Here is a 26,335-nt window from a genome sequence, read left to right as displayed (position 1 = left end):
AACACACCATAATACCTTAAACTCAATCACCCTCAACTTTTTTAATTCTCAACCGCCATTCCATTCTCCTGCACACCGCCGGTAAACTCTTGTCCCTGGTCGATAATGAGTCTCGCACAACACATCAGTATATGTTTATATGCTAGTTGTACGAATGTGTTGATCTTATACAAGGACAACGCATTCTTCAGGAAATCAAGCATTCCCCCCTTTATTTATATGGAAGTTGAGTTTTGGTTATCATGCTTACTTGATTAATCGACCGAGTTCGTAACTTTTATTTTGAGTGTTCCTGTTAATTAGTGTTGTTAGTAATATTCGGAGGATTGAATCAAAGAACTACCAAGCTGTATAGCATTTCAATGAGCTTTACCCTGACAATAATGCTAGGGTTTGTATTTATTTATATTATATTAGAGATATCATTAGGAATTATAATCACCATCCATGAATTGAAGCTTATCATTAGGGCATAACTCAAATATTACCCTGCATCATTTCATTTGCAGAAAATTGAAGGTTGTTTATATCAGGAATTTTTGGGACCCAAAAATTCCCAGATTTGACACTGTAAGGTTATGGATATGGTTTATGGCTCAGCTTGCTCCCTGTGTTTTAAAACCATTATCATCCAATTAAACTGTTTTTTATTTATGTTTTCAGTTTACTTGATTTTGAAGAAGCTGAAACATTGACATTTTGTCCATAGGCTGTGGTTATGAAATCAAAGAGGCTAATTATGAGTGAACACAAAGGCCATGAGCAAGTTGAACATGTAAACGATATGGTTGATTATATCAGCAATCTACCAGATTGTATTCTTCATCACATTCTCTCATTTATGCACACCCAAGAAGTTGTAAAGACATCCATATTATCTACAAGATGGAAGAACCTCTGGACTTCTATCCCCAACATTTATTTTGATGATGACCTGTTGTGTCCTGAGGTGACTTCCTTCAAGAACTTCGTGGAAGGAGTGCTTCGGTCACGGGATTCATCAGATATAATAAAGTTTTCTCTATCATGTTGTGTTTTCTGTGATGCATCTCAAATACATTCATGGATTTCTTATGCAATCATGCACAATGTTCAGGAGCTTGATCTTTGTCTAATGGAAGTAGATCCATTTGTGATTCCTTCGTGTATGTTTAACAACAAATCATTGGAGATCCTGAATATACAGATGCATTGGGTTGAACTCCCGTCTCACATTTCTCTTCCTTGCCTGAAAACCTTGCACCTATCTATTGTCGAGTTCCTGGATGATGATTATGCAGAAAAGCTTTTCTCAGGTTGTCCAGTTTTAGAAAATTTGGTTTTATCAGATTGCATGTGGATGTATTTGGAGAACATTTTGATTTCCAGTCCCTCCTTAAAAAACTTGATAATAAATGACAAGTCATTGTTTGGTCCACTTGATGATTTTGGTGGGTGTAAGATCAAGATTGATGCAGAAAATCTTACAAATTTTGAATACACGGGATATCTATCGAACGAGATTTTATTGAATAATACATCGTATCTGGTCAAAGCTTGCATTCATGTTTCTCCTCCTCCTATATGGGAAAAGGAAGTTGCTTGTCGAGTTGTTGAGCTACTGAAACAGCTACAAAATGTCATATCTTTGAGGTTATCTAATTGCACTATGGAGGTAATTCACAATCTAATTATGCCATATCCTTATATTTTGCAGTTAATGCAAAAGTTACACAAATGTTCCCTGTGTTTTTAATTTCCAGGATTACAAAATTGGTCCCTGTGTAATAGTAAAACTACAGAAATGGTCCTTGTGTCTTTACATTTTGGCTTTTGCATTAATCAGATAAAAATTACAGGAACGGTCCCTGTGTTTTAAATTAGCAAATTTTCGAAAATGGTCCCTGTGTAATACTAAAACTACAGAAATATTTCCTACGTCCTTACATTTTGCATGCAATGGATAAAATTACGGAAATGGTCCGTGTGTTTCTCATTTGGAGAATAAAAATTACGGAAATGGTCCCTGTGTAATAATAAAATTAGAGAAATAGTCCTTGTGTCCTTACATTTTGCATGAAATAGAATTTTTTTACAGAAATGGTCCCTATGCTTTTAATTTGCGGAGTAACGTTGGTCCCTGTGTAATTGAAAAATTACATAAATGGTCTACATTTTGCGTGATATAGATTAAATTACAGAAATGGTCCCTGTCTAATAGCAGGAAATGTAAAATTCACAAAAATGGTCCCTGTGTAATGGTAACATTACAGAAATGGTCCCTGTATCCTTACATTTTGCATGAAATAGATAAAATTAGCTAATTACAGAACTTGTCCCTGTGAAATAGCAGGAAACGTAAAAGTTACAGAAATGGTCCCTGTGTTATATTAACATTACATAAATGGTCCCTGGGTAATACTAGAAATACAGAAATGGCCCCTGTGTAATAGTGTAAAACAAAATTACATAAATGGTCCCTGTGTAATATTAAAATTACAGAAATGGTCCTTGTGTCCTTACATTTTGCAGGAAACAACCTTTTGTATCAGTTTATTTAGTTGAAAATATAGAATTAATAAAGCCGAGTTTTACATATTAAATGGCTTATATATAATAATAATTCACGTGAATCCTGCCATGCCTACTGACTTTTGTGTTTGTGTGTTTTCTTTTCCACGTGAAGTCTCTTATATATACAGACAACATGCCACTCCATTTTCCGGTTTTCCCTAATTTGATCCATTTAGTGTTGACCAAGGAAATCGAGAATTATTATACTTTCAGAGCACTGATGGTTTTGCTTTACTTTTGTCCAATTCTACAATCTCTTGATCTCTTCGAGGTAGATTACTCATTTTGTGCTCAAAATGAAAACATCACGTCAACGATCATGATATTAACGTATTATTTATTTATTTTAATACAGGGATTCAAACAGTGCTTGGACCTTGGTGAGGAAGATAGAATCTGGTTATTAGTACCTATATGCATGACGAATTGCCTCAAGATTGTGACTTTCAAGAACTTTCATGCTACTGATTCAGAAATATGTTTCCTCAAACGTGTTTTAAAGTATGCAACTGTTTTGGAGAGGATGAATATTTGTTGGTCTAAGACTCAGGTAGGAGGTCTAAAGAAGCAAATAGAGGTCAGTAAGGAATTAGAAACAATCGAAAGGAGCTCCACAGCCTGTGTTTTCAAGTTCTCGTGAAGTATTAAGAAACCCGTATTTACTTCTATTTCTTTTTGAGTAAATTACTGAAATCGTCTCTGTGGTTTGGTCAAAATTTCACGTTTGGTCCCTAACTTTTTTTTTGCACTCGGATCGTCCCTTACATACATAAAGTTAGGGACCAAACATGCAATTTTTACCAAACCATAGGGACAAAAAACGCAACAAAATCGAACCACAGGGACGATCCGAGTGCAAAAAAAAAGTTAGGGACCAAACGTGCAATTTTGACCAAACCACAGGGACGATTTCAGTAATTTACTCTTTCTTTTTTAATATTTCTTTACCATCTTCACAATGTACAATATAGCGTTATAATGACCTTTTAGCACATAGAGGCATAAGCAGGAATTTAGTGGAAATCATTCTTTTTTATGTACAAACTAGGGGATGCATATCTTGTGTGTTGCTACCGAAAATTTAGGTTTAAAGTTTAAAAAATGTAAAAATAAGTTGTAAAATTGTATTTTCTAAAAGAAATAAGTTTTAGAAAACATACAAAAGACATTGTTAAAAAAGTTGGAGAAAGTTTTCAAAAATAGTTTGAACCAAATTCGAAATAAATTTAAAAGTTTAGTCAAAACTGTAAAATGTAAAAGTAAGATGGTGACCAAATTCATAATAAAAATTAAAAGTTGGATCAACGTAATAAAAAATGAAACTTTGACCAAAACTGTAAAAAAGTAAAGTAGCATGGAGAACAAGTTGGTATTGAAAAAATTAAATGTATGGGTTATTAGTAAAAAAATGATGGGAATAGAAAATTTGTAGTTATTAGTAACCAAAACATAAAGTGAAGATCATAGGAGCAAATCATCATGTCTATATCATCTTTTTGGCCACGTAGACGCCATGTTGATTGCCTAGTTGGCAGGGAATGAAGTTGGGGAAACTCGCTATAGGTCACATTGTTATAATCTAAACATTTTCTACTGGTTTAGTAATGATATGGTGCTAGTAGTTGCTAGTGGCCAATTTAATACATACAAAATAATTGCTTACCGTTATTGATATTATTCCTTTCTTGTCCACCAACATAATTCCCCGTTTTTAATTCCTTTCAAAATCAGAACTTATCCCAAACAACAATATCAACAACTTAATCGAATTTGCCTAAAAAAAAAAGCTTTTTACCAAGAAACAACAATGTACTTTATAGCTTCAGCCAAATTTTCTCACATATGTTATAAGCATGCATTGCGTCTTCCTATATGCCATTTTATCTTCTTGTTAGTACTCATTATTATTAGAAAAAACTACACCAAGTGTCCATGTGGTTGGCAAAAGGAAACCACTACAAGTCCTTATGAAGATTTTTTAAACATGGCTGGTCCTTGATGTTTTGAAATCTTGCATCAAAGGTCGTTTTATCTAACCGTAATCTTTTTGGCCGTTAACCCCATACGCATGCCCCTCTCCTCATGTGATGGCTTTTTCGTCGTTTCCATCTTCATTACCAAAACTTTGTCGTGCGAAAAGGAACCCTGATGCAAGATTTCAAAACCTCAAAGATCAACCATGTCAAAAAATCTCCATACAAACTTGCAGTGGTATTTTTTGTCAACAAGATCATTCGTGTACATTTTGTCGTGTTACTAATATAAAAGGCTCACTAGGTTTTCAAGCTCACTTTATCTGCATGTGTGATATTCATCTTAGGTATAAAGACAAGGATACGGTGTAGTGCTAGTACGAAATACTAAAGGAGAAGAACATGTTTTGAATGCCAACATGTAGATGCCATTTCATGGTTGATAACACTTGATGTTATGTCTAGATTTGATGTGTAACTTTATTGCATTTGGGTTGTAAGTGCACGTTTTTGTAGATGATATTACGAATGAATTTCCGAAACTATACAGTTGTTAAAATGACTGAACCTCTCTTTGTATGTTGTATGCACAAGTATATATAGTAGTGGAAATAAAGAGAGGGGTCAATAAAATAAGGAAGTGATAAAGTATCATTATGACGCCAATATATACCCATTTAATTATCATTCAGGTTACCCCACTAAAAACTAAGAGTAAACTACAAAAATAGTCTAGGTGGTTTGTAATTTTCTTCCCAAAAAAGTTTTATAATGTGTGGTGAATTTTTCTAACAAAATCAGACAAAGAAATATGGAAAATTTTAAGGTCCCTTAGAATGCCTAGCTTCGAAAAATGGTTGTCCTAAATATTACAAAGATGCTAATGAAATACTTAAGTGTTCTTGAGATTTCATGAGAGCTTGATGACACAAGCTGCAGCCTTCCTTTCAATTTTCTCCAATTCCTTCCTGACCTCTATTTTCTTCTTCAGATCACGTAGATAAGTCTTGGTCTTGGACCACCAAATATCCATCATCTCCAAAGCACATGCAGTCTTCAAAATACGTTTGAGAAAACATATTTCTGAATTATAACCATGAAAATTCTTCAAGGTCACTGTCTTGAGGCAGTTCGTTATGCATATAGGCATCGATGACCAAGTTGAATTGTTCTCACCAAGGTGCATGTCGCACATGAATCCCTGTACAACATTTTTAGAAAATCTTGCATTAATATCATGATCATTGGGGATGATATTTTAAAATTTTGAAAATAGAGCAATCCACCTCTGAGAAACAAATAGATTGTAGAACTGGACAAAAGGAAAGAAAATGCATCAACACTCTAAATGTATGATTCATCCCGATTTCCATAGTCAGCATTAAATGGGTCAAATTTGTGAACACCGGAAAACTGATACAAGCTGCAAATAAAAGAGTCTTCGAATGGGAAAGAAATTAAACACACAAACACAAAAGTTAGTTTGTCAAGTTTGGCATAGAGAGGCGAGTTCCGATCGATATATACATTCTATTGAATACGTTTGCGAGTTACCTCCATAGTGTGATTAGATAACGTCAAAGACACTACATATTTTAGTTGTTGAAATAGATCAATAGCTCGACATGCGACTTTGTTTACCCCCTCTCCGGGATTAGGAAACTTAATGAATGCTTTGTCCAGAGACATTGTATCATTAAAGATGATCTCGTTTAATAGGTTTCCGAAATATCCAAAATATGTAAGATTTGCTGCATCGATCTTGATCTTACAGCCACTGGTAGGATCATCGAATACCACAAAGTGTGTCAGATCACGTATGCTCAAGCTCTTTAATGTGGAACTAGAAATTGCAATGCTCTTCAAGTTAATCCACCTGCAATCTGATAAAGACAATTCTTCTAGAGCTGGGCAGCCTGAGAAAAGCTTTTCTGTAAAATCATCATGCATGAATCGAACAAAGGACATGTGCAAGGTTTTCAGGCATGGAAAAGAAACGTGAGATGGGAGTTGAATAGCACAGTTCATTCTTATTTTCAGGCTAACCAATGATGTGTTATGAAACATAGACTGAGGAATCACAGATGGATCCTTTGCAAAGAGAGACATATCAAGCTCCTGAACATTGTGAATGATTGCATCTGAAATCCATGAGCTTATTTGAAATGCATTACGATAAACACAACATGATAGACGAAACTTCTCCATATTTGATGCATCATGTAATCGTAAGACTCTTTCTACAAAGTTCACAAAGGAAGTCACATCAGGCCGAAGCCATCCATCAGCCAATTTAGCCATCAACAATTCATCATCAAAATCAATGGTGGGAACAGAAACCCAGAGGTTCTTCCATCTTGTAGATAGTATGGACGTCTTTACAGCTTCTTTTGTGGGCATAAAAGACAGAATTTGATGAAGAATATAATCTGGTAGATTGCTGATATGATCCAGATCGACTATATCACCTATATCTTCAATTTCATGTTGCTTGTGACCTCTGTATTCACTCATGTTTAGCCTCTTTGATTTCCTAAACACCGCCTACAAGCAAAATGTCAAGTTTAGCTTCTTCATAATCAACTAAACTGAAAAACATTCAAGAAAGAAACAACGTATATAACTAGATCATAAAGGCTGTATAACACAGGACCCAAGCTGAACCATAGGCCATATCCATTACCTTAAACCAGGAACATTTCATCACATAAATGGTCAGACTAGGCACTTGTATGTAAGACCCAAAATCGATAAAAATTAAGTTCAATTTAAAGGAAATGAACTAAAGAAGTGTAGTCTTTGAGTTGTGCTTTAATGACAAGCTTGTTATTTATGGATCGTGGATGAAAATTATAATTCCTAGATACAACTAAATCTTATATATAAGCCCTGGAATTGTTGATCGGTAAAATTCATTGATATGCTAAATAACCGGAGAGACTAAATCAACAGTATTCGACTGTTTATCGAAGAATGAGGAAGAGTTATGGCGTAGGTATTGGCATGGCGATTAAAACTTGAATGTGTGAGTTTTGAGGGAGAAATCGTCCCTTAATTCCCGAAATTAATGCAAAAACACCCTTTTTCGTATATAAAGCCACAAATATTTTAGAGTTATATTTAGAATAAATCATAGAAATCGACCATGAGATTTAGTTCAATCTACATGATTCTTTACAACTCAGAAATTTTAACGTATAATCCATTACATAATATATATGTCATTTGATTTTTTTTACAGTACGTAATATGTGATAAAATGATCAACCATAAGTACAATTTCTGTAAATTACTATTTATTTTGTTCCCCATTATACGTATATTGTAAAATTTTCTCTTAATATATATACTTTTTTGTTTTTTTGTATCTAACGTTATGTCCCTAGTAGTAAAAAAAATGAAAGAAAAGGGAAACTAACAGTGTCCCTAGATTTTTTTTGGAAAGAAAAAGATGAAAATTAGTTATATAATCATCCTCCGTAAGTGTGCCTTTCTTCCCACTCCTCTCGGGTATGCGTACTACTGCTACACTGCATCCTTGTTTAAAAAATTGTGTTAAATGATATTTTAATTTCTGTTAAATTAAAGATGTGTGGTTGACTGCAAGTTAACTTAAGGTGGTGCATTTTTATTCTAACATTTTTCAATTTAGTGATTGATGAAACTAGTAATATCCTTTCATAACTGGTCTAGCAGTACAAAAATGATAATCTATAAAAGAGGTTAATAAGATAAGAGTGTAACGAAGTTAAGCATAGATATTATACATTCCTTGATTCATGAACATGAACATAGCGGTTTGCCTTTTGTTATATTATCTTTAGGGTGGACGGTATGCCCAATTATCATCCATCCATCTCTAGCATCCTTTCCTTTCCACGTCAGCCATTGGTCAAACCAGGGCCGGTCCAAAAGTATATGAGGCCCAGGGCGAAAAAAAAAAAAAAAACCCTCAAAGACAAATAAAATAAAGATTAAAAAAATATCATGTATTCTTCGGTATAAACGTGTTCAATTAACAATAACAAGCAAGCCAAATTGTTTATCTTTTGAGCTAATTTGAGTTTAAACCAACCTTACGTCCTAAAAATCATTTAGGTAATAATTTTTTTTAATAATATACACTACATAGCCCATAAAATTTGGGCCCCTTGGAGACGTGGGCCCTGGGCGGTCGCCCAGGTTGCCCACCATTTGGACCGGCCATGGGTCAAACATCTGGTCAACCATCTTCCATCCTGGAAAGATATCCAAATCCTAAAGCAAAATGCCAAAGTAGTACAACCTCATATGCACAAAATCAAACAAGGTAAGGCGGTGCATTTTTCTAACAAAATCAGATATCAGCAAAAAAAATATTGAAATTTTTGTGAACACAATCAGAGAGATAAAAAAGAAAATCAGACAGTGTAAGGTGCCGAGCTATTCTAACAAAATCAAACCAAAAAAGATTGTAAATTTGGCTAACAACATCGGTCATAAAAAGGTAGAAAGGGTTTTTTTTAAGCGGATAACATCTTAGAAAATAACCATCCAGTACACTCTATAGATTTTCGTAGTATGGACTTTGATTTTCGCAGTCAACTGAATATAACAATACATGTTTTTTTCCAGAAAAAATAGACAGATTTTCGCATGACTCGAATTTTTGCAATTGGTTGTTCGCTAAAACACATATTTTTGCATGTGGCAATCTGCAGAAATCTGGTTAAAAAGAAATCAAATGCCCCCTAGATTTTCACGGGTCATTTTACTAATTTGTTGTTATTTCTTGGAAAGTTGTCGAAGCTCATGAATTTTAAGCATATTAAAAAAGTTTTATCTTAATAAAAGCTAGTTGAGTAAGTATTACTAGTATATTAGTCATTAACTTATTTTGTTATGATATTAGTCATATTTATTTACTTTGTTAATGATATTAGGCATATTTATTTATTTAAAAATTAATTGATTTACAATTTCGGATCCCCAGCTAGTCGAGCGACTTAGTATTGTCTAGCAACTTTTACCACCTTGAAAAGTAATTATTCCACACGACTTTTTATATAGAAAAACAAGAACAATTGAAAATTTTAAATCTTATAAAAACGAAACATGCTGAAAATGAAGCCATGTCATTTTACCTCGGAAAATCTTAAAAAGAAAAAAAGAAAAATCATTGCAGGTCTCAAACAAAAGAAAGGCAGATTGTTATAATCTTCCCCACTATCCATATATGATGATATGATGATTTGTTACATTACTTTGTGTATTGTACACTGAATATTTTCAAATCATTAAACACAAAAGAAATTACAAAGTTGCCCTTTTTCTTTTTTTTCTTTGAACTCTGAATAGTACAAAATCAAAGAGTCTCAGATGACACAAAGGAAGAGACAGAAGAGACACAAGGAAACCAATATCGTCTTTTGCCATCTCTATGACCATCATCAATCATCGCAAGCCCCTCCTACACATAAATTTAGTAAAACCTCACATGATGAGATAAATACATATTATTAATTATAATAATGAAAATAAAAGCACTCACATCCAATAAAGTTTCAAGGGCATCAGTGGCACGACCAGTGGACCATGATAAACGTCTCTCTACTTCTTCAACTGTCACAAAACCTTGAGCCTAAAAAAGCATCAAATCATATATTTTTATCAGAAAGAACGATTTAACACAGAAAAAAAAAGGAAATAACTTATAAGGATTTCCTCATTAAGTCCCAGCTTTTTAAAATTTGTCTTAAACATTTTCTTTTCACTTCCCAAATGTAGTCTTGTTTATATATATGTCATTTCTCAAGGGTAAAATGGTCATTTAGAAGCAATAAAGCGAACCTGGGACAACTCTAGAATTTCATTGTGATCTTTCTTTAATTCAGTTGGGACAGAACGAACAAGCTTTCTTTTTCCAACAGTAATCACTTCAAATCCACTCCCTAATACCTGAAATAATAGTATAATATTTTTAAAAGATTTATAATTAAGATAACAAAGGTTTAGGATAGCAACAACCATCAACAAGGAAAAAAAACCATCGTATATTAGCCATTACAATCAATTAAGGTAACAAGTTTAGGATAGCCACAACATTTGAAATCTTGTTTATGTTTATGCCATTTCTAAATAGAAGGGTAAAATGGTCATTTACTCCTTTTCAAACAGTTTATTAGTTAAGAAAAGAAACAGTATTTATGAATACAACACTTTATGAAAACATACATCAACATGCCCTCAATATGGGAAATCTATAGTCATAGCTCCTAATCACACAGATCATAAAAACTAACAATAAATCATTCAACTATAATCAGAACATATACCTCAAATTTCATCACCAGATCAGGTCAATGACAATTTAAGAACATTTATCAACACAATCTAATGAATTTTATAAAACAGAAAAACACCATACCTTAAGTTTACTAATAGCACGTAAGCAATCATCTTCAGACACTGCCTCACGAGCACCCTTTCGCCTCTGACTTAAAATCTTGCAGAGTTCCTCCAAGTTGATTAAACCACCATTATGGGGTCTAGTAGCCAAGCATATATCCACAATTTGTACCCCTGATAAAACCATATAAGATGTTATTTCTTATTTGCTTAATTGGGACATAACTTAATCCAATAAGCTATATATGAGAGTTTATTTTTGACTTAATGCAGAAATAAAATCTTAATAGAAAAAGTCAGGGAAATAAGGCTTTAAACATCATTTATCAAGACAACACTTAATATGGAAAAGACATAATCACATAAGTAAAGATATAAACATCAATGGTGTCATTTTAAAGCAAAACATATGAGCTAAAAGCAAACACCTACCAAGTTCATAATAGAAATCACCAATCCCTAAGAGCTCAGCCCAGAAACCTTTATTTGATGCTAATGGGTCTACTCCTACTTTTGCACACATCTCATGGAATTGTGATCTGAAAACAGGGTTCTTGCGAATGTCATTCTGCACTTAGCATAAGAGAGTATCAACTATCAGAAAAATTCACAGTATTTGGGCTTATATTATTATAAATGCTGTTCAGTTTTCTTCGCATTAGGAAGCATCTGTCACTAATATCATCCAATTAAAAACTATCCATAAAAATCAATGCTTTTAGTTGGATGAACTCAGAATAAAAAATTTCTTGAAAATGCAATCTGACCAAATATAAATAAGCGATTAGATTATTCAGAAAATGTAGGGAAAAAGTAGATAATCGATTGAGAACCTTGTGTTTGCGAGCAAAGTCTTCTAATTGAGAACGAAAAGTGGAAAGCTGCTCTTTCATAAGATCGGTTCTTAACTTGGCTACATTTTCTCCGAGTAATCGATATTGATCCTGATGCATCGTTTTAAAGAAAAAAGTATAATCAAATTATACATCAATTCGAATTTGTATGCAAGTATGAAATAAGGGAAATTGATACGAACCCTAGCAGCAGCGGCAGTCTGTAAACCACCGATTCCTGGTCTCCGTCTCATGGTTCAATAATACAATGAATCTACAATCTCCGATAAATCTTCGATTATGCTTTCACTTGCTTTTTAGAGATTCTTGTTAGTCGATGAAGACGTTGACAGATTCACCGGCTAGCATTCAGTGGACAGATGTTTCATACTTTCATTCGCTCTTTGTTTTTTGTTGAACAATGGTTATTAAAATATAGTTACAACCAAACATCAACAATCAGAGTGGCGCAGCGGAAGCGTGGTGGGCCCATAACCCACAGGTCCCAGGATCGAAACCTGGCTCTGATAATCAGAGAGGCTTCCTTATTGTTATTTTTGTTTTTGCACTAAATTTATAAAGTTTACCATTTTAACGACAAAATTAATAAAATATCAACCAGGATCTTTTTTACATTTTTTTTTTTAATTTAAAGATTATGAAATATTACGTATCATTTTGCAGTTCAAAATTTTCAAGCTTCTGCACATTTATGTACATTTTTGCACTAAATTTACAAAGTTTACCATTGAACGACTAAAAATAATAAAATATTAACGAAGATGTTTTTTACATTTTTTTAAAAATTTAAAAAAATGAAATACTACGTATCACTTTTGCAGTTCAAAATTTTTGGTTGATAATAATATGGTATTAGACATTTAATTTCGTTTTATTGTAACTATGTTATTCACTTTTAATCTACTAATCCGATTGAAAATTTAAGTTGCTATTCTACGTGTTGGTAAAAATTATCCATATTGCTCTAATCGCATCCAAATAGTATTATTATGCAAAAATTATAGTCGTTATTTTTATTATTTTAATTAGATAACTGATTATCTATATCTTTGGTTGTTCTTCACCTCCACCACCATCATAAAATAGGATAAAAAGTTAAAAAACTCTAAACAAAATTTGAATCAATCAAACATCCAAAACTAAAACTAAATATTCAAACCCTAAAACATAAGTTTTTGCTTTCATTCAAATCAATCAAACATCCAAAACTAAACGCTAAAAATTCAAACCCTAAAACATAATTTTCTGCTTTCTCGATGGGGTAACGCTCCAAAACCGCTTGATCATTGATTGGGTGGGTTGTCGATGTTTTGCAAGTTTTTTTTGCTTGCAAATGCTTAGTATGCTATTGTTGATGTGGATAATCATGTAGATATGTCAGTTGACTAGGTAATGCTTTGGTGTGTCCACTACTAAGTCAGCTTTTCAATCCTAGGGTTAAAGAAAACACACAGACATATAAACCAAAAAGTTAAAATTAAAAGGCACAAAATAGCGATAGATTTCCAAATCCCAAGATCAAACAACAAAACTAGCTAATCCAATTGAATTGTGTCGCCAATATATAAAATTATCATCTTCATCCCTATACATCAACAAGTTAGTCAAAATATATGCATTAATTTTTCATATCTTGTTCTCGTTTCTTAATGGTTTTGAAGATGAAGCTGGGAAAAAGACGAGGAAATAAAAATGTTTCTTAATACATCTTCTTACTAACCACCAAAAACAAGAATAAGAACACGAAAATGCAAAAGCATTCTCAACATAATTTTTGCAACTGCATAAACTTTATTAAAGAAACTAGTTAATACAAAGAAATGGTTAAGAAAGCCAATTTCCTTGACCATATGTAAAAAAAAAAAAAAACCAAAAATTTCACCTATTACAACTATAACCATACATTTCACAATGATGTAGCCACTGCAAAATGCATTTTTGTCTATATACGATGTTGCTTTTATGTTTCGAATTTCCCACTATGAAATGAGGGTTAAAGGCCAAGAAATAAGGACTAAGTGATCGTTTTCTCATATACTATGTCCTTTTCCTAGTACTGCAAAATTTGATCCGTGTACTATGATTTTATTCTTCATACTACGAAATTGTTAACATTTTTACAAAAATCATGATTTTTTTATCAAGAACAAACATTTTAGTGAAATTATTTGGTAGCAAATAAAAAGAGCCATAGATTGCAAAAACAGAATATTGGATTGAGAGTAGACATAGAAAACTTGTGTTATGTCCTAGAAAGCATCATCGACTCTTAAGTTTACCACATCTAATTTGCAATTATCATAGAGCCATGACATAGTATGATTAATGAAAGAAATCAATCATAAAAGCAAGAAACATCTTCATGAGAAAGCATGAACATAAAGCTTTACTTACATGTATGCGTGCCATTGATGAAACTTCAAAAGTTCAAATCTTTTTCAAGCTCAAGAGCCCTTTCATATATCTAAATAGAAAATTCATATCGGAATTCCACAATTAACAGAATAGCATTTCCACCAAAGGCCTACACATGAAATTTTGAAGAAAATTTTGCTGTAGTGATTAAACACTAAGTTAACTAACAACAAATTTGTAAAACGGACCACAGAGTCGATGAACAATAGCCCAAAAAACAACATCCATAAACTAAGATGATTTATTGTAAAAGAGGAACTACTGCCATTAAAACACTGTAATTTTCTTCCTTTTCGAGTTGATTGTCTCAATGGTGAATCTATCATTCGATAATTTTCGTCTGTCTATCAACGGACTACGATATGGAAGAAAAGCGATGTAACCTGCGATTGCAACCGAATAACCACCTTTAACTTTCTCCATGATAAATCCTCTGACCTTTTTATTCGATTGCCAGATCTTTTGCAGTTCCATCCAAGCCTGATTCTGCGTGAATCTTCGTGGAAGAAGAATCGCCGGTTCACCAGCTACTGCATCAGTAGAGCCAGCCATCTCATTAAACCTAGCCGTAGCTCGCTCTTTCATCACCGGTTCACCGGCGACGAGATCCATGAAGAATCTCTCCAAGATCTGTGTTTTGATTAGAGATTCGCCGGCCGTTGCCTCCATGAATCCAACCTTATTCTCGAACCTGGCTGCGGAATGACTCCCCGGAACTCCTCTAAGCTCGTCTCGCATGGTCATTTTCGGGGTTCCAATTCCTGCATCTACCAGGAACATGTCGTCCTTGAATCGTGAAACTTCAGATTTTAGGGCCTTACCACTGGATAGAAGAAAACTTGAATTCGATTTGCGAAACAATCTATTCATGTAGATCGTCATCTTGAGTAGTTGCTTCGTTTTCCTCCGATGATCGTGAAATCGATCGAAGAGATCGAATACAGGTAAAAGTCGGAGATAGGGTTTTTACTCGCCAGACGTGAACAGGGAAAGCCTGTAATCAAACATATTGGACTTGGGCCTAAACCGGAGAACTTTTTGTCCATATAATATAATCACATTTTTATAATTTTATTATAAAATTATCATTTTGCCCACTAATCGGCGAGATTATTTTTTAATAATATTTAATTGTCGGTTTGAGACTATGTCTTTGTTTAGCGTGTCACAGCTACCTGATAAGTTAGTTTATTTTTCGAACTTTTTTATATTGTCGTGTTTGGTAAGCCAAAAAGTGGCTTATAATAACTTATAAACTAGTTTTTGAAAAGCTATTTAGGCTACATTTTGAAAAGCTACTTAGGCTAGTTTTTTAAGAGTTTTTTTCTTTTTTTTTTTAATTTTCAAATACACCCCTTAATTAATTATAGAAATACATACTATTACATGTCCTCTTATGTAATTTTATATATTTCAGCTAACTTTTCAGCTAGTTTTACCAAACGTTATTTTTTTATCATCTAGCTTTTCAGCTATCAGCTAGCTTTTTAGCTATCAACTGGTTTTTCAACTAACAACTAACTTTTTGGCTGGTACGTTAAACATAGCCTATGATCTAGATGTTATAACACGCACCTTAGCCATTTCAACTAGATTTTGTCACTTAGAAATATTTATCATATCAACTTTTAAATATTGAATTTTGTAAGTTAATTCATGGTTTTTCTTTACAAAGATGATTTTTTTTCTCATTATTTTGTATATTCACGAATTTTACACAACACTCGGAAGTAGAGTATGTTTGCTAAGACTTTAGGGAGTGGGTTGCGGCAGTGGCCGCACCCTTGTGTCATGTAGAACGGAACACCACCCCCTGTGTGCGGTAGAGGTGCGGTTGAGGCCGCATTACGGTTGTGGGAGGGAGCGCTTAACAGACGATTTTGATTGGCCACCTTTCTTACCGTTGCAAATGGTCAAAATTTTAAATTAAAATTTTTTTATATATTTTTTACTAACACTATAAATACATTAGCATATTAAACCAAAATAACTAACAAACACATCTTTTTTTTACCATCTTTCTCATTCTAAAACCTACAAAAATGTCATCCTCCAAAATTCCTACCAATCAAAAAACACTCACTTGAAAAACCACAACTACAATACCTTTACTGGATCAACCGGTTTATTCACCTCCTTTCTACCACTACGACGGTATGCTTCCCAATTTTCCGCAACATATCCAACAGCTACAACGCCCTACACAACCACCGTTCGACCCAAATTTTGATCATTTTGATTTTGATTCTTAACCGGAGTTTGTTCCGCAAACACAATCACAACCACAAACTCCCATTTCCGAATCCGAACCAAAACTTGTTCCACAAACTCAACCCTCTCAACCAGGAAATAAAAGAAAAGAGAATTTGGAATCTAAAATGTGGGGACCTCAAGAAGTGTTAGTATTAGCACAATCATGGATCGACATTTCAAAAGATGTGAAGACGGGAGGGGACCGAAAACATAATCGTTTTTGGATGCGCATTAGAGCTAGGTTTCACAAAGGAATGAACCTACGACCATATCGTTTTAAACATCAAACCTACTCAAAATGGGGAAAGATGAACAAATACGTCATGTTCTTTAACGATTTGTATAACAACATGAAACGACAATGGAAAAACGGCGAAAGTGACAGTGTAATTATGGAGAAAGTTTTTTACATTTACCAAAAGGAGCAAAAAGAAGATTTACAAGTTTTGTTGAAGATTGGAATCTACTCAAAGGCAACAAAAGATGGCAAAATAAAAAAACAATCGACAAATACATTGATAGTGGATAAATTTCAGAATCCGATCACACTTCATCGGATGCTCGTGTTGGTTTTGACCTCAAAGATGATGAGCCCGGTCAAGTGTCACCCCCCCCCCCCCCGACTAATGGGGAGGGATAAAACAGAAAGCAAAAGCAAGGGCAAAGAGTCGGAATCAGATGACTTGAAAGAAATTGACGAGAATGTGCAAGGCAAAAAAGATAAAATGGATAAATTTTTGCATCTTGCTTCGGATAGAGATACTTGGAATATCATGTTATTTTTTAAGTAATGTAATGGTTTTTGTTTTTAATAAATGAAATCTTTTGTTTTTAATTAAAACTAAAATTTTTATTTATTTAAAAATAAAAATAATTAAAGGAGTGTGACACCAGTACTTGTGTGTGGCATGAAACCACACTTTTGTGTCAAAAAGTGATGTGTCATCTAGGTGACAATGAAGAAAATGCATTTTTTTCTGGCACCATTCCCTCTAGTCTAATTATTAATGGCTAAATTCAGAGACATTATTATTATTATTTTTTTGGACAAATTGCATTTTGTGTCGGTAAAAGTACCTCACAAATACACAAACCTTTTTTTTAGTGATTTACATGGTTATTTTGTGATAAAAAATAAAATATATTCATTTTAATGATTTAACACACTATAATTATAAAATAACCACATGATTACCAAAACTATAAAAAAAACACGACCAAACTTTAGGACAAGTACCAAAATGACTTATCATTTTATGATGAAATGACATTTTGGATTTGATTAATGAGTATTTTTTTTCCACTTTTACTAAACACTTTTTTTTTTCTATCTTTTGTAAATCCGAAATACTTATATCAATGTAATTTCATTTCAATGACATCTTTCATCCTTCTATCTTAATACACTTCACTTTTGCTATGGTTATTTAATTTTTTGTTAGATTTTAATAAAAACAAACATATGTTTTCAAATTTTCGAAATAGTTTTTTACTGACCGCAATGTTTAGTTTGAAATCCGAAATGTGCTTTTTTATTAACAATTGTATTTTTGTTATGACATACTTTTCGTCTAAAATTGCTTCGAAATGACATGGTGGTCATTTTGGTAAATTCAAAATGTTGGCTGCTTCCACGTACCTCAATATTTCAGATGGTCACTAACATGTATCTCTAATATTTAACATATTAAATTATTGACAAAAATCAAAGGTTACTCGTTTCGACTTATAACCCGCTTTAACTTATAAACGATGGTTTATTTTATAAAATAGCACCCCAAGTTAGCTCTAATTCTAATAATTTTGGAGGTTGTGGATGTTTAATTCTACCATGGTAAACTTTTAACCCATTTTTATCCATGTGAATTGTTAAGAACAAAATAATATATCCAAATTTGACTCGTTTTAAAATGATGTGTTGAAACTATCTCCTCTCATTCCATACTCCATCCCATTTAACAATCAAGTCATCTAAAGTAAGTAATCTATGAATTATGTTGTCATACCAGTAGCATCCTTTGGTATCAAAAACAAGAAAACAATTGGTATATATGTGCAAATGACTTGAATCCCAATCCCAAAACTAAGATTATGAAAGGAACCCGAAGAGATGTTTAGAACCGAAGCCAAACCAGCACCAAAAAAGGAACTTATAGTGGACCCAAAATTGCTTATAGACATGAAGAGCGCAAATAGAGTCCCTTCTATTCCAGGTGGACATAGGTAGCCTGATAGAATCAGGAAAGGCATCACCCTGCAGTCAACAAAAAAGTCAACGGCTAAAGCTTGTAGTCAAATCAAATGAATTTAAACACATTACATTACATAACATACTTGAATTGATGGATTGCATCAGAGAGAGCAGATCCAAACAACACCATTGCTTTATCCGAAATGTCAAACCCAACATTTAGTCTAGAAACCAATGCTATGTCTAGAAGTGTCGTGAGAGAGAGTATAACATGAGACAACCTGCAAGTATATGTATATTCCCCAAGGGTAAAATTGTCATTTACTCCCTCGCATTCAGATGGTTAATTATACTGTTATGAAATGGAACATTTAGTCGAGAAACCAATACAATACTATAGTGACAGACAACAACATGTCCGAAGGGTAAAATGGTCATTCAGATGATTCGTTATACGTTATGAAATGTAACATGTAGTCGAGAAACCAATGAAGTGTCAAGAGTGACAGGCTACAACTATATGTTGGAAGGGTAAAATGGTCATTACTCACATTCAGACAGTTTATTCAGCCCAAATAAAAAAGAAGCAGACTTTGTGTACAAGGGGTGGTTTCTTTTCTTATTTTTGCCATCGAGTCACTGAAGGGGTAATGATAAAGTGTTGTATACATGAGGTCAGTTTTCCTTTTCTAGACCAAATGACTAAATGACCATTTTACCCTTACATTCCAAAAAACAAATTTCACAATATTTATTAATTTTAGCATGAGAGCAGTTCTAATGCATTAAGTTAGGTTTATTGGTTTAACCCATTAAGTCATTTTGTTAAGATTAAGTCATAAAGAAACAGGCATCTATATATATATGGGTGTTTTGTTTGACTTAATCTGAACATAATAATGAGTTAAGGCAATAAACGAGGGTTAATGTATTAAGAGAGAGGAACTTACGTGAGAAGTTTTCGTAACTTGATCTTCTTTAGAAAGCGGTTGTAAATGAAAGTTCCAAACATGAGGCCCATCCAGCCAATAACACGCGAAGTGCCCAAAAAAGAAGGTTCTAGATTCAGAACTTCTGTTTGGTAATAGAACTTCACTGTTGATAGATTAGGAATCGTCACCTGTGATAGGAAAAACCAACCCATTGGTCTGGTTTTGGTTTGCCCAATTTTCTAAATCAGAACTACAAATACAATTAATTAATCACACAAAATTACCATATCATTATTTAATACCACAACGATATACTATATATTTGTTCTTTTTTTATCATTCAACATTTTCATTTTTGTGGGTTCTATTTGTATGCTTTCGTAACAAATGAACATGTGCTGAAATGAGATTGGGATTGGGGTCCTCCAAAAGAGCAGTTTCAGTTTGTAATAGTTCTCAAAAACAAAGTACAAACAGCCATTCTTTTAATCAGCATCCCTTCTACACAAAAGGGTAAAGTGGTCATTAACACTTGTTCAAACGATCCATTTGGTCCAAAAAAGGAAGCGGTCTACATCATTAAACAAGTTCGATTTTAAAACCGTTTTCAAACGAACGTTCATTTTTATTCTGCATCACTTCTATACAGAAGGGTGAAATGGTCATTTACTCTTGTTCAACCCAAAAAAGAAAAACAGAAAAAGGAGCAAAAGTAGATTGCTATGTATGAGAGTTTATCAAGTTGTACCTTAAAATTATTGGCTGTCGAAAAGCTTCAAACAAAGTATAACCAGCCATTTTCAAAGACCAAAACCATTTTAATGGCAGAGATCCTTCTTTTTCAGGCATCTGATCTTTAATTGACTCTAAATATTTTTTCTTGCTGATTTTATGGCTCCTCTTTCTCACCAAAGAACCAGGTTTAGGCGCCTCATTTGATGATCTTTCTTCATCTGGTCCACTCCCACTATATATTTCAGAGGCATTAAAGCTAGGAAACTCGGTAAAATTTAAACTACTGATAGGGCTTTCTGTCACATAACCACATGAAAGTAGCTGTATGGTTGGCAGAAATGAGAAAAGTAAAAATATGTTGCCCATTTGGAGATTAGTTAGTGCATATCCTCCAAACAAACTCCCACATATTCCCCCTAGAGCCATTGTCATCCATGATATTGATTGCAGGTCCCCCGCGTATTTAGCTCTGAATCAACACAAGGGCAAAATGGTCATTTAGTCAAAAGAGTAATATGGTCTTTTAAATGAACAAATACGGGAATTAGAGAGCTATAGGTGTTGTGTCTTTTTGACATGATAGGAATGGTAATATGGTCATTTACACACAATCAGAGAGCTTTTAGTGTTGTCTCTGTTTTACTTACGGGGGATGATGGGTGTTTCATAAGGGCCCCTATAGTCTTATAATTTGGTTTTTGAGATCAGAACTACTACCTTTCAATTACAACTGTATATGGAATTTGTTAAATTTAAACATTTTTCTCTTTAAAATTTTCAAAATCGGTTATGAATTTTCATATATACCATCTTCTTCTTTGAAACATGATGTTTTTATGGCAATTCTGGAGTATATTATAAGTTACTTTGACTTCTAAAAGTCAAAGTGTACCTTGAAAATGGAGTGAGTAGAAGGAACATACTTTTCACGCCTTGCTGCTTCTGCAATCATTGCATCAATGACAACATCTGCCATTGCAGAGCCCAGATTTTGTAATAACAAGAAGATCATGAGTTGATGTTGAGAATTTCTTGTTGATTCCTGTGAGCCAAGAATCGCCCATGAAAAGAGGGAGAGAAGTGTTGCAATGACTAAATAAGGAACCCTTTTCCTTCCATTTATTGGGATACAATCTGATATAATTCTGCACCCAAGATGCGCAAACCATAAATAAACAAGATTTTCAAAAAGTACACTAACCAAATGAAAGCTTAACAATTAGAATAATACCCGTATACTGGTTTTATGCTCCATGGAAAAAATGATATGGAGGTTACGAACTGAGAAGCTGAGGGTGATAGCTTTAATTTGTCTTTCAGCTGGTAGGAAACTGCTGTCCATACAAAAGATCTAAAACCCTAATCGAATAACAAATCATGGAAACCATTAGAAATAAGAAACCTAGAAATAAGAAACCAAATGGTTCATATCTTGATTCCATTCATGTGTGAAAATAACACTTTTGAGCTTCACGAAGAGAAAAAACCATGGGTGGACCTACATTGTGCATGTCCTGAGAAGAGTTCGTTGGCTATTCAAAAGGTCTATTATCTATGGTAATTTTTAAACATGAACATAATATGAAAATCGAATGAACTAAATTTCGAAGTCAAAATTGACATGTCCTTCATTTAACCTTCAGAATTGGAATTATGTTGAATCCCCAACTTTATGCATCTAACGTTTGTGATTCTGAATAACTACCCAAGATAGTGGATTAGCATGCTAAAACCCTTAATCCATGCATCATTAATCGTAATTTAAATTGGGGAAATCATAATCGACAAAGAAGCGGATGAGACTGAAATCAGACCTGGGTAAAGTAAATCAAGCAAACGAGCCAAAGAAACGAAGCCCCGAATGTGATCACCAACTGTTTTATCCATGCTATCATTTTAGTTTCGAGAAATCTGGACTTTCATCTGTATAAACGGAGATGAAAACCGGAGAAGAAAGCGTTTCCCGTTACATTTCCAACCGTTTTCTTTGGGCCCTCGGTTATCCCCCCCTTTTGCGCCAACCTCCACCAATCACGTCTCGGTATTGACTACCTGTTACAAGTCAATTAATTTGTTTTATCAAATTTTCGACACTTTATTTACTACTGCAAAAGTAACAGTAGTTTGAAAAATATTGAAGTAAAAGGTTTGTGGGTCCCAGTTTTTATTATTAAGAAATTAAGAAAAAAAAAATTTAACCATTAAAATATCTCAACTTAATTTCTAAATAAAAAATATGAAATTTTAAAATATTGCATTTTTTGTACAAAAATATATTTTTGCGAAAAAACTAACACTACTTTAGAGCGACTAACTCTCACATTTTTCCAACTACCATTTATTATGCCATATGCCCTTTGAATTTTGATACAAAATAGAAATATTTCATGTTAAATGGAACAAAATTTCACCGATCCTAAAAGTGGGTCGAAGGAATGCAATTCTATTATTCATTCAAAAGACCAAAAAAAACCTTCAGTCATATATATCAACATAAATAAAATTAAAACTGTTAATTAAAAGTGAAATTTTAATTCAACTTTAATTAGAATCTCATCCCAATTTCTTACCAACCTAATGCCTAACATACTAACATATAACAATTGTCTTCATATTCCAATTTCTTTCGTAGATTCCATTCTTCTTCCCAAAATCATTCCCATAATCCTATCTATCATTTAAACTTTACACATTAAGTACAACTACTTGTGCCATTTTATTATACTATAATCATACGCTTCATACATTCAAGCACAATACATTGGAATACTAGCGTGTCGATATACAAAAGGTCTAACAGCATGAGAGTAGCCAGATACATGATTATAACCAAACTTTACACCAGAAAATCCATCTCCAAGATGAGTACAATGTTCATGGAAACTGCTAATAGGTCTTGCCAAACAAGCATCCCAACGTTCACTTTCTGGCATAGTTTCAGCCACTGTATATATTCCCTTTGAATTCGTGAACGCTTGGTAATTTAAAACTTCCCCTGATTTCGTTATGCAAAGAACCGCAACTTCTGCGCCTACAATCACACAATCACAACATTATTTCATTGAAAAGACTGTTAGGACTGACAGTATAAAGATAAGATTTTTGAGAAAGATTATTTCCATGTAGAAGATCTATTAGGGTTTAATTTCGATATGCTCTATCATATTTGATACATGCTCTTGAGCTATCAGAATATGGCTACAAATGACAACTCAGGTGACATTAATGGAGTCCAAATTCAGAATAATTAGGTCTCTTACATGTTATCTCTTAGCAATTGCATTACACGAATATACAGTTGTTAATGGTGGCCACAATTTGTAACATAAATCACAGAAAACAAACTTTGTGACCTCGAAAGCAGGAGGTTCAAAATCAATTGAAATTAACGGAGCAAGACAGATGTTTTAGACTTGAATAAAGTCAAGGTAAAATTGCTTGCACTGATTGAAGTAACCAATGAGCGAACTACTGACACCGACTCAACTTGCAGTCTTGCACCGACAAATTAAGCAAAATTCGAACTACATGGGTACTAAATCTAACAATTTTAAGGGATTGCAAGAAAATAAATCAAACAAATTGTAACAAAGTGTATGTGAATGAAGATATGATAGAGTTGATAGGGTTTAAGAAGGGATTGATGCCGACCTTCTAAGACGTGATCTTCAGGACCAACTGAACCATCGGCACAGACATCGCAGACAACTCTGCCATGGATTTCGCCGGTCCAAGCTTTTACAGTCCACGCAGTGAAAAATGTAAAGAGAATGACGGCAATGAAGAGCTTCCCCATTGTTGATTTTGGTCTTTCATGGCTTCATTTCCTTTGTAGCAACTAGCAACACCTTCGTAGAAAGGTCGGGTTGTCGGTCGGTGTTACCCTGGGTCCGATTACAGCCCGTAAGACTACTGGCCCACTTTCATTTGTTTATGTAGCGTTCCGACTGGAGTGAAAACAACATTAATTCCAGGGGACTTGATGAATTATTAATAGGAATAAAATGATAATATATTTTTTGATTTGTATATATTTAGTTAATGACATTGTTTTCGTATATATTTATCTTTTTAACTCGTTAAATTGTATACATTCAGTCCTGACCGTTTACTTCAGGTTAGCCAAGAAAAATGACTTAATAAGTTAATACTCCCTCCGTCCCAAAATAATTGTCCACCTTACTATTTTAGTTTGTCCCAAAATTATTGTCCACTACCAAAAATAGATATACATTTTTACCATGTTGCCCTTAACATTTAATAAAGTAAACTATAATAATTACAAATACACATTTCCCATTGGTTTTAAAAAAGGGCAATGGAGTCATTTTACTCAAAAAAGCAAAACTAATTATTGATTTTCTTAATCTGTGTGTTTTTTTGTCTGTGGACAATAATTTTGGGACGGAGGGAGTATATTTCTCATTTTTTAAACATTTAATCCTTATTATTTTTTTATACATTTGGTCCTTAAATATTTTTGGGAAATCTGCGAAAAAATCTCAGTATTTTAGGTCAGTTTACGATTTAATCCCAAATTAAATTTTGGTTAAAACTTCGGATTAACCCTTCGTGGCCGGTTTCACAGATTTAGCCGGTATCTCGTCTTTTTTCGTTAATTAATCAAAATTTTGGGGCTTTTTCATTAATTAATCAAAATTTTAGGGTTTTTTCGTTATTTATTACCAATAAACCAAAATATTCTGACTTTTCTGAAGATTACCTTTAAACTAATATATATTATATGATCTAATTTAATATGTACTATTCCATGTCTTCTTTCTTATGCTCTTCTAGGCTCACTGTGTGTTTTTATCGGTGTCGTCAAACCCAACAACAAAAATCTCACTCACAAGCCTCGTTAACTCCATCGATTTTCCAAAATTATCCATTCACAACTCTATGATCATCTTTCAATCTCCAAATAAAGAATGGAGAAATCCTTGTTAATTACGTGGATGTCCCTATTACCTAACCATGACTTAAACCGTGGTTCCAACACTTGGATGTTCCTATTACCTAACCATGACTTGAATCATTTTTCGAACCCATACACTATTCGCATTGTCCATAGTGTTGTTCACAACAAAATACGAATCCTGCATGGTTTAACCACTCATACCTTGGCTCAAGTCTTACATGACCCTTGTTTCCTTACAATAGGGCTTGAAAACCATGAAGAATGAACCAATAAGCTTAAAAAACTCAACATAGGTAAAAAAATCAACTCGATATTATGTATTGAAAACCATGAAGAATGTTAACTCTAATTGTAAAAAAATGTCAACAAGCTATCCATCATAAACTATTAAAATATTAATTTGGTATACATACGAGCTACAGTTCTAACACTCGGATGTTCCTATTACCTAACCATGACTCGAACCTTATTTCGAACCCATACACTAATGGCATTGTCCATAGTTTTGTTAACAACAAAATACGAATCTCACATGGTTTAACCACTGATACATTGGCTCAAGTCTTACTTGACCCTTGTTTCCTTACAATAGGTGTAACATCCCGACTCCCAGGTATAATATTTAATTAATTTATATTCTTGTTGTCTGATCAACTTGACGAGTTGGAGGCCCCAACTCGTCGAGTAGAGAGTGTTAATGGTCGCGTAATTTCTAGAGTCTACTCGACAAGTTGGAGGACCCCAACTTGACGAGTAGGAGCTGAGTGTAAAAACCCTAATTTTCAGGGTTTGTGTCCTTTTTAAAGGACCTTAAGCCGTCATTTCCGCCTCCCTTATCATCTTAACACTCTAAGAGAAACCCTAATTGAGCTATATGCTTGTAGGAGAGAAAGAGGGGCTAATATTGCATATTGTAGTGCATTTTTTGGAAGAAGATTGAGGAGAAAAAGGCTTGGGACGAGAAGGAGATCTTGGATCCATCAATAAGATTGTGTTCCGATCTTTATCAAAAAGTTCATCATTTATTGGTTTTTGTCTTGCCAAAAACTAATGCATTATGGAAGCCCCAAATAGACTAAAATGTAATAAGGACAATTGGTGTGATATTACAATAATTGTCA

The 26,335-nt window shown here is 33.6% G+C and overlaps 5 protein-coding genes, 1 long non-coding RNA gene and 1 other non-coding gene across 10 annotated transcripts; 2 read left to right on the top strand and 5 right to left on the bottom strand.

Moving 5' to 3' along the window:
• The first annotated feature begins 2 nt into the window (after positions 1-2).
• Positions 3-3,609, top strand: LOC145062884 (F-box/LRR-repeat protein At3g59190-like). Of its 4 annotated transcripts, none has more exons than XM_079010474.1 (4): positions 3-81; positions 710-1,654; positions 2,666-2,824; positions 2,909-3,609. In XM_079010474.1, the coding sequence occupies exons 2-4, from the start codon at positions 719-721 to the stop codon at positions 3,191-3,193; spliced, it is 1,380 nt and encodes a 459-aa protein (XP_078866600.1). In that variant the 5' UTR covers positions 3-81; positions 710-718; the 3' UTR covers positions 3,194-3,609. The 4 variants fall into 4 exon arrangements, with proteins under 4 accessions (XP_078866600.1, XP_078866599.1, XP_078866603.1 ...); XM_079010473.1 differs by having other exon boundaries at positions 8-81; positions 664-1,654; XM_079010476.1 differs by lacking the exon at positions 3-81 and adding an exon at positions 88-570 and having other exon boundaries at positions 664-1,654.
• Positions 3,610-5,207: 1,598 nt separating this feature from the next.
• LOC145062384 (putative F-box/FBD/LRR-repeat protein At3g59240) lies at positions 5,208-7,054 on the bottom strand. Its single transcript, XM_079009997.1, has 2 exons — positions 5,813-7,054; positions 5,208-5,727 (listed from the first exon to the last, which is right to left on the bottom strand). Exon 1 carries the CDS (start codon positions 7,038-7,040, stop codon positions 6,057-6,059), a length of 984 nt encoding a protein of 327 aa, XP_078866123.1. The 5' UTR covers positions 7,041-7,054; the 3' UTR covers positions 5,208-5,727; positions 5,813-6,056.
• Positions 7,055-9,693: 2,639 nt separating this feature from the next.
• VPS22 (EAP30/Vps36 family protein) lies at positions 9,694-12,120 on the bottom strand. Its single transcript, XM_079011183.1, has 7 exons — positions 11,950-12,120; positions 11,747-11,857; positions 11,346-11,481; positions 10,933-11,087; positions 10,356-10,463; positions 10,057-10,146; positions 9,694-9,975 (listed from the first exon to the last, which is right to left on the bottom strand). The coding sequence occupies exons 1-7, from the start codon at positions 11,998-12,000 to the stop codon at positions 9,871-9,873; spliced, it is 756 nt and encodes a 251-aa protein (XP_078867309.1). The 5' UTR covers positions 12,001-12,120; the 3' UTR covers positions 9,694-9,870.
• An 84-nt stretch (positions 12,121-12,204) lies between these two features.
• On the top strand, positions 12,205-12,276 carry TRNAM-CAU (transfer RNA methionine (anticodon CAU)). Its single transcript has one exon. It is a non-coding gene; the product is annotated as a tRNA-Met (tRNA).
• Positions 12,277-12,857: 581 nt separating this feature from the next.
• On the bottom strand, positions 12,858-15,198 carry LOC145062643 (uncharacterized). The gene is made up of 2 exons (XR_013687648.1): positions 14,162-15,198; positions 12,858-13,198 (listed from the first exon to the last, which is right to left on the bottom strand). It is a non-coding gene; the product is annotated as an uncharacterized LOC145062643 (long non-coding RNA).
• Positions 15,199-18,351: 3,153 nt separating this feature from the next.
• Positions 18,352-22,339, bottom strand: LOC145063274 (putative folate-biopterin transporter 4). The gene is made up of 7 exons (XM_079010860.1): positions 22,108-22,339; positions 21,525-21,652; positions 21,217-21,438; positions 20,307-20,762; positions 19,577-19,774; positions 18,770-18,907; positions 18,352-18,689 (listed from the first exon to the last, which is right to left on the bottom strand). Exons 1-7 carry the CDS (start codon positions 22,186-22,188, stop codon positions 18,428-18,430), a joined length of 1,485 nt encoding a protein of 494 aa, XP_078866986.1. The 5' UTR covers positions 22,189-22,339; the 3' UTR covers positions 18,352-18,427.
• Positions 22,340-22,985: 646 nt separating this feature from the next.
• Positions 22,986-24,157, bottom strand: LOC145063665 (Pollen Ole e 1 allergen and extensin family protein). Its single transcript, XM_079011261.1, has 2 exons — positions 23,945-24,157; positions 22,986-23,324 (listed from the first exon to the last, which is right to left on the bottom strand). The coding sequence occupies exons 1-2, from the start codon at positions 24,087-24,089 to the stop codon at positions 23,041-23,043; spliced, it is 429 nt and encodes a 142-aa protein (XP_078867387.1). The 5' UTR covers positions 24,090-24,157; the 3' UTR covers positions 22,986-23,040.
• Positions 24,158-26,335: the final 2,178 nt, after the last annotated feature.

This window comes from Lactuca serriola, chromosome 7 (genome assembly GCF_051521515.1).
Source record: "Lactuca serriola cultivar US96UC23 chromosome 7, Lser_US96UC23_V15, whole genome shotgun sequence".
In the NCBI taxonomy this organism is placed as follows: domain Eukaryota; kingdom Viridiplantae; phylum Streptophyta; class Magnoliopsida; order Asterales; family Asteraceae; genus Lactuca; species Lactuca serriola.
This window is presented reverse-complemented; position numbering and strand designations above follow the sequence as displayed.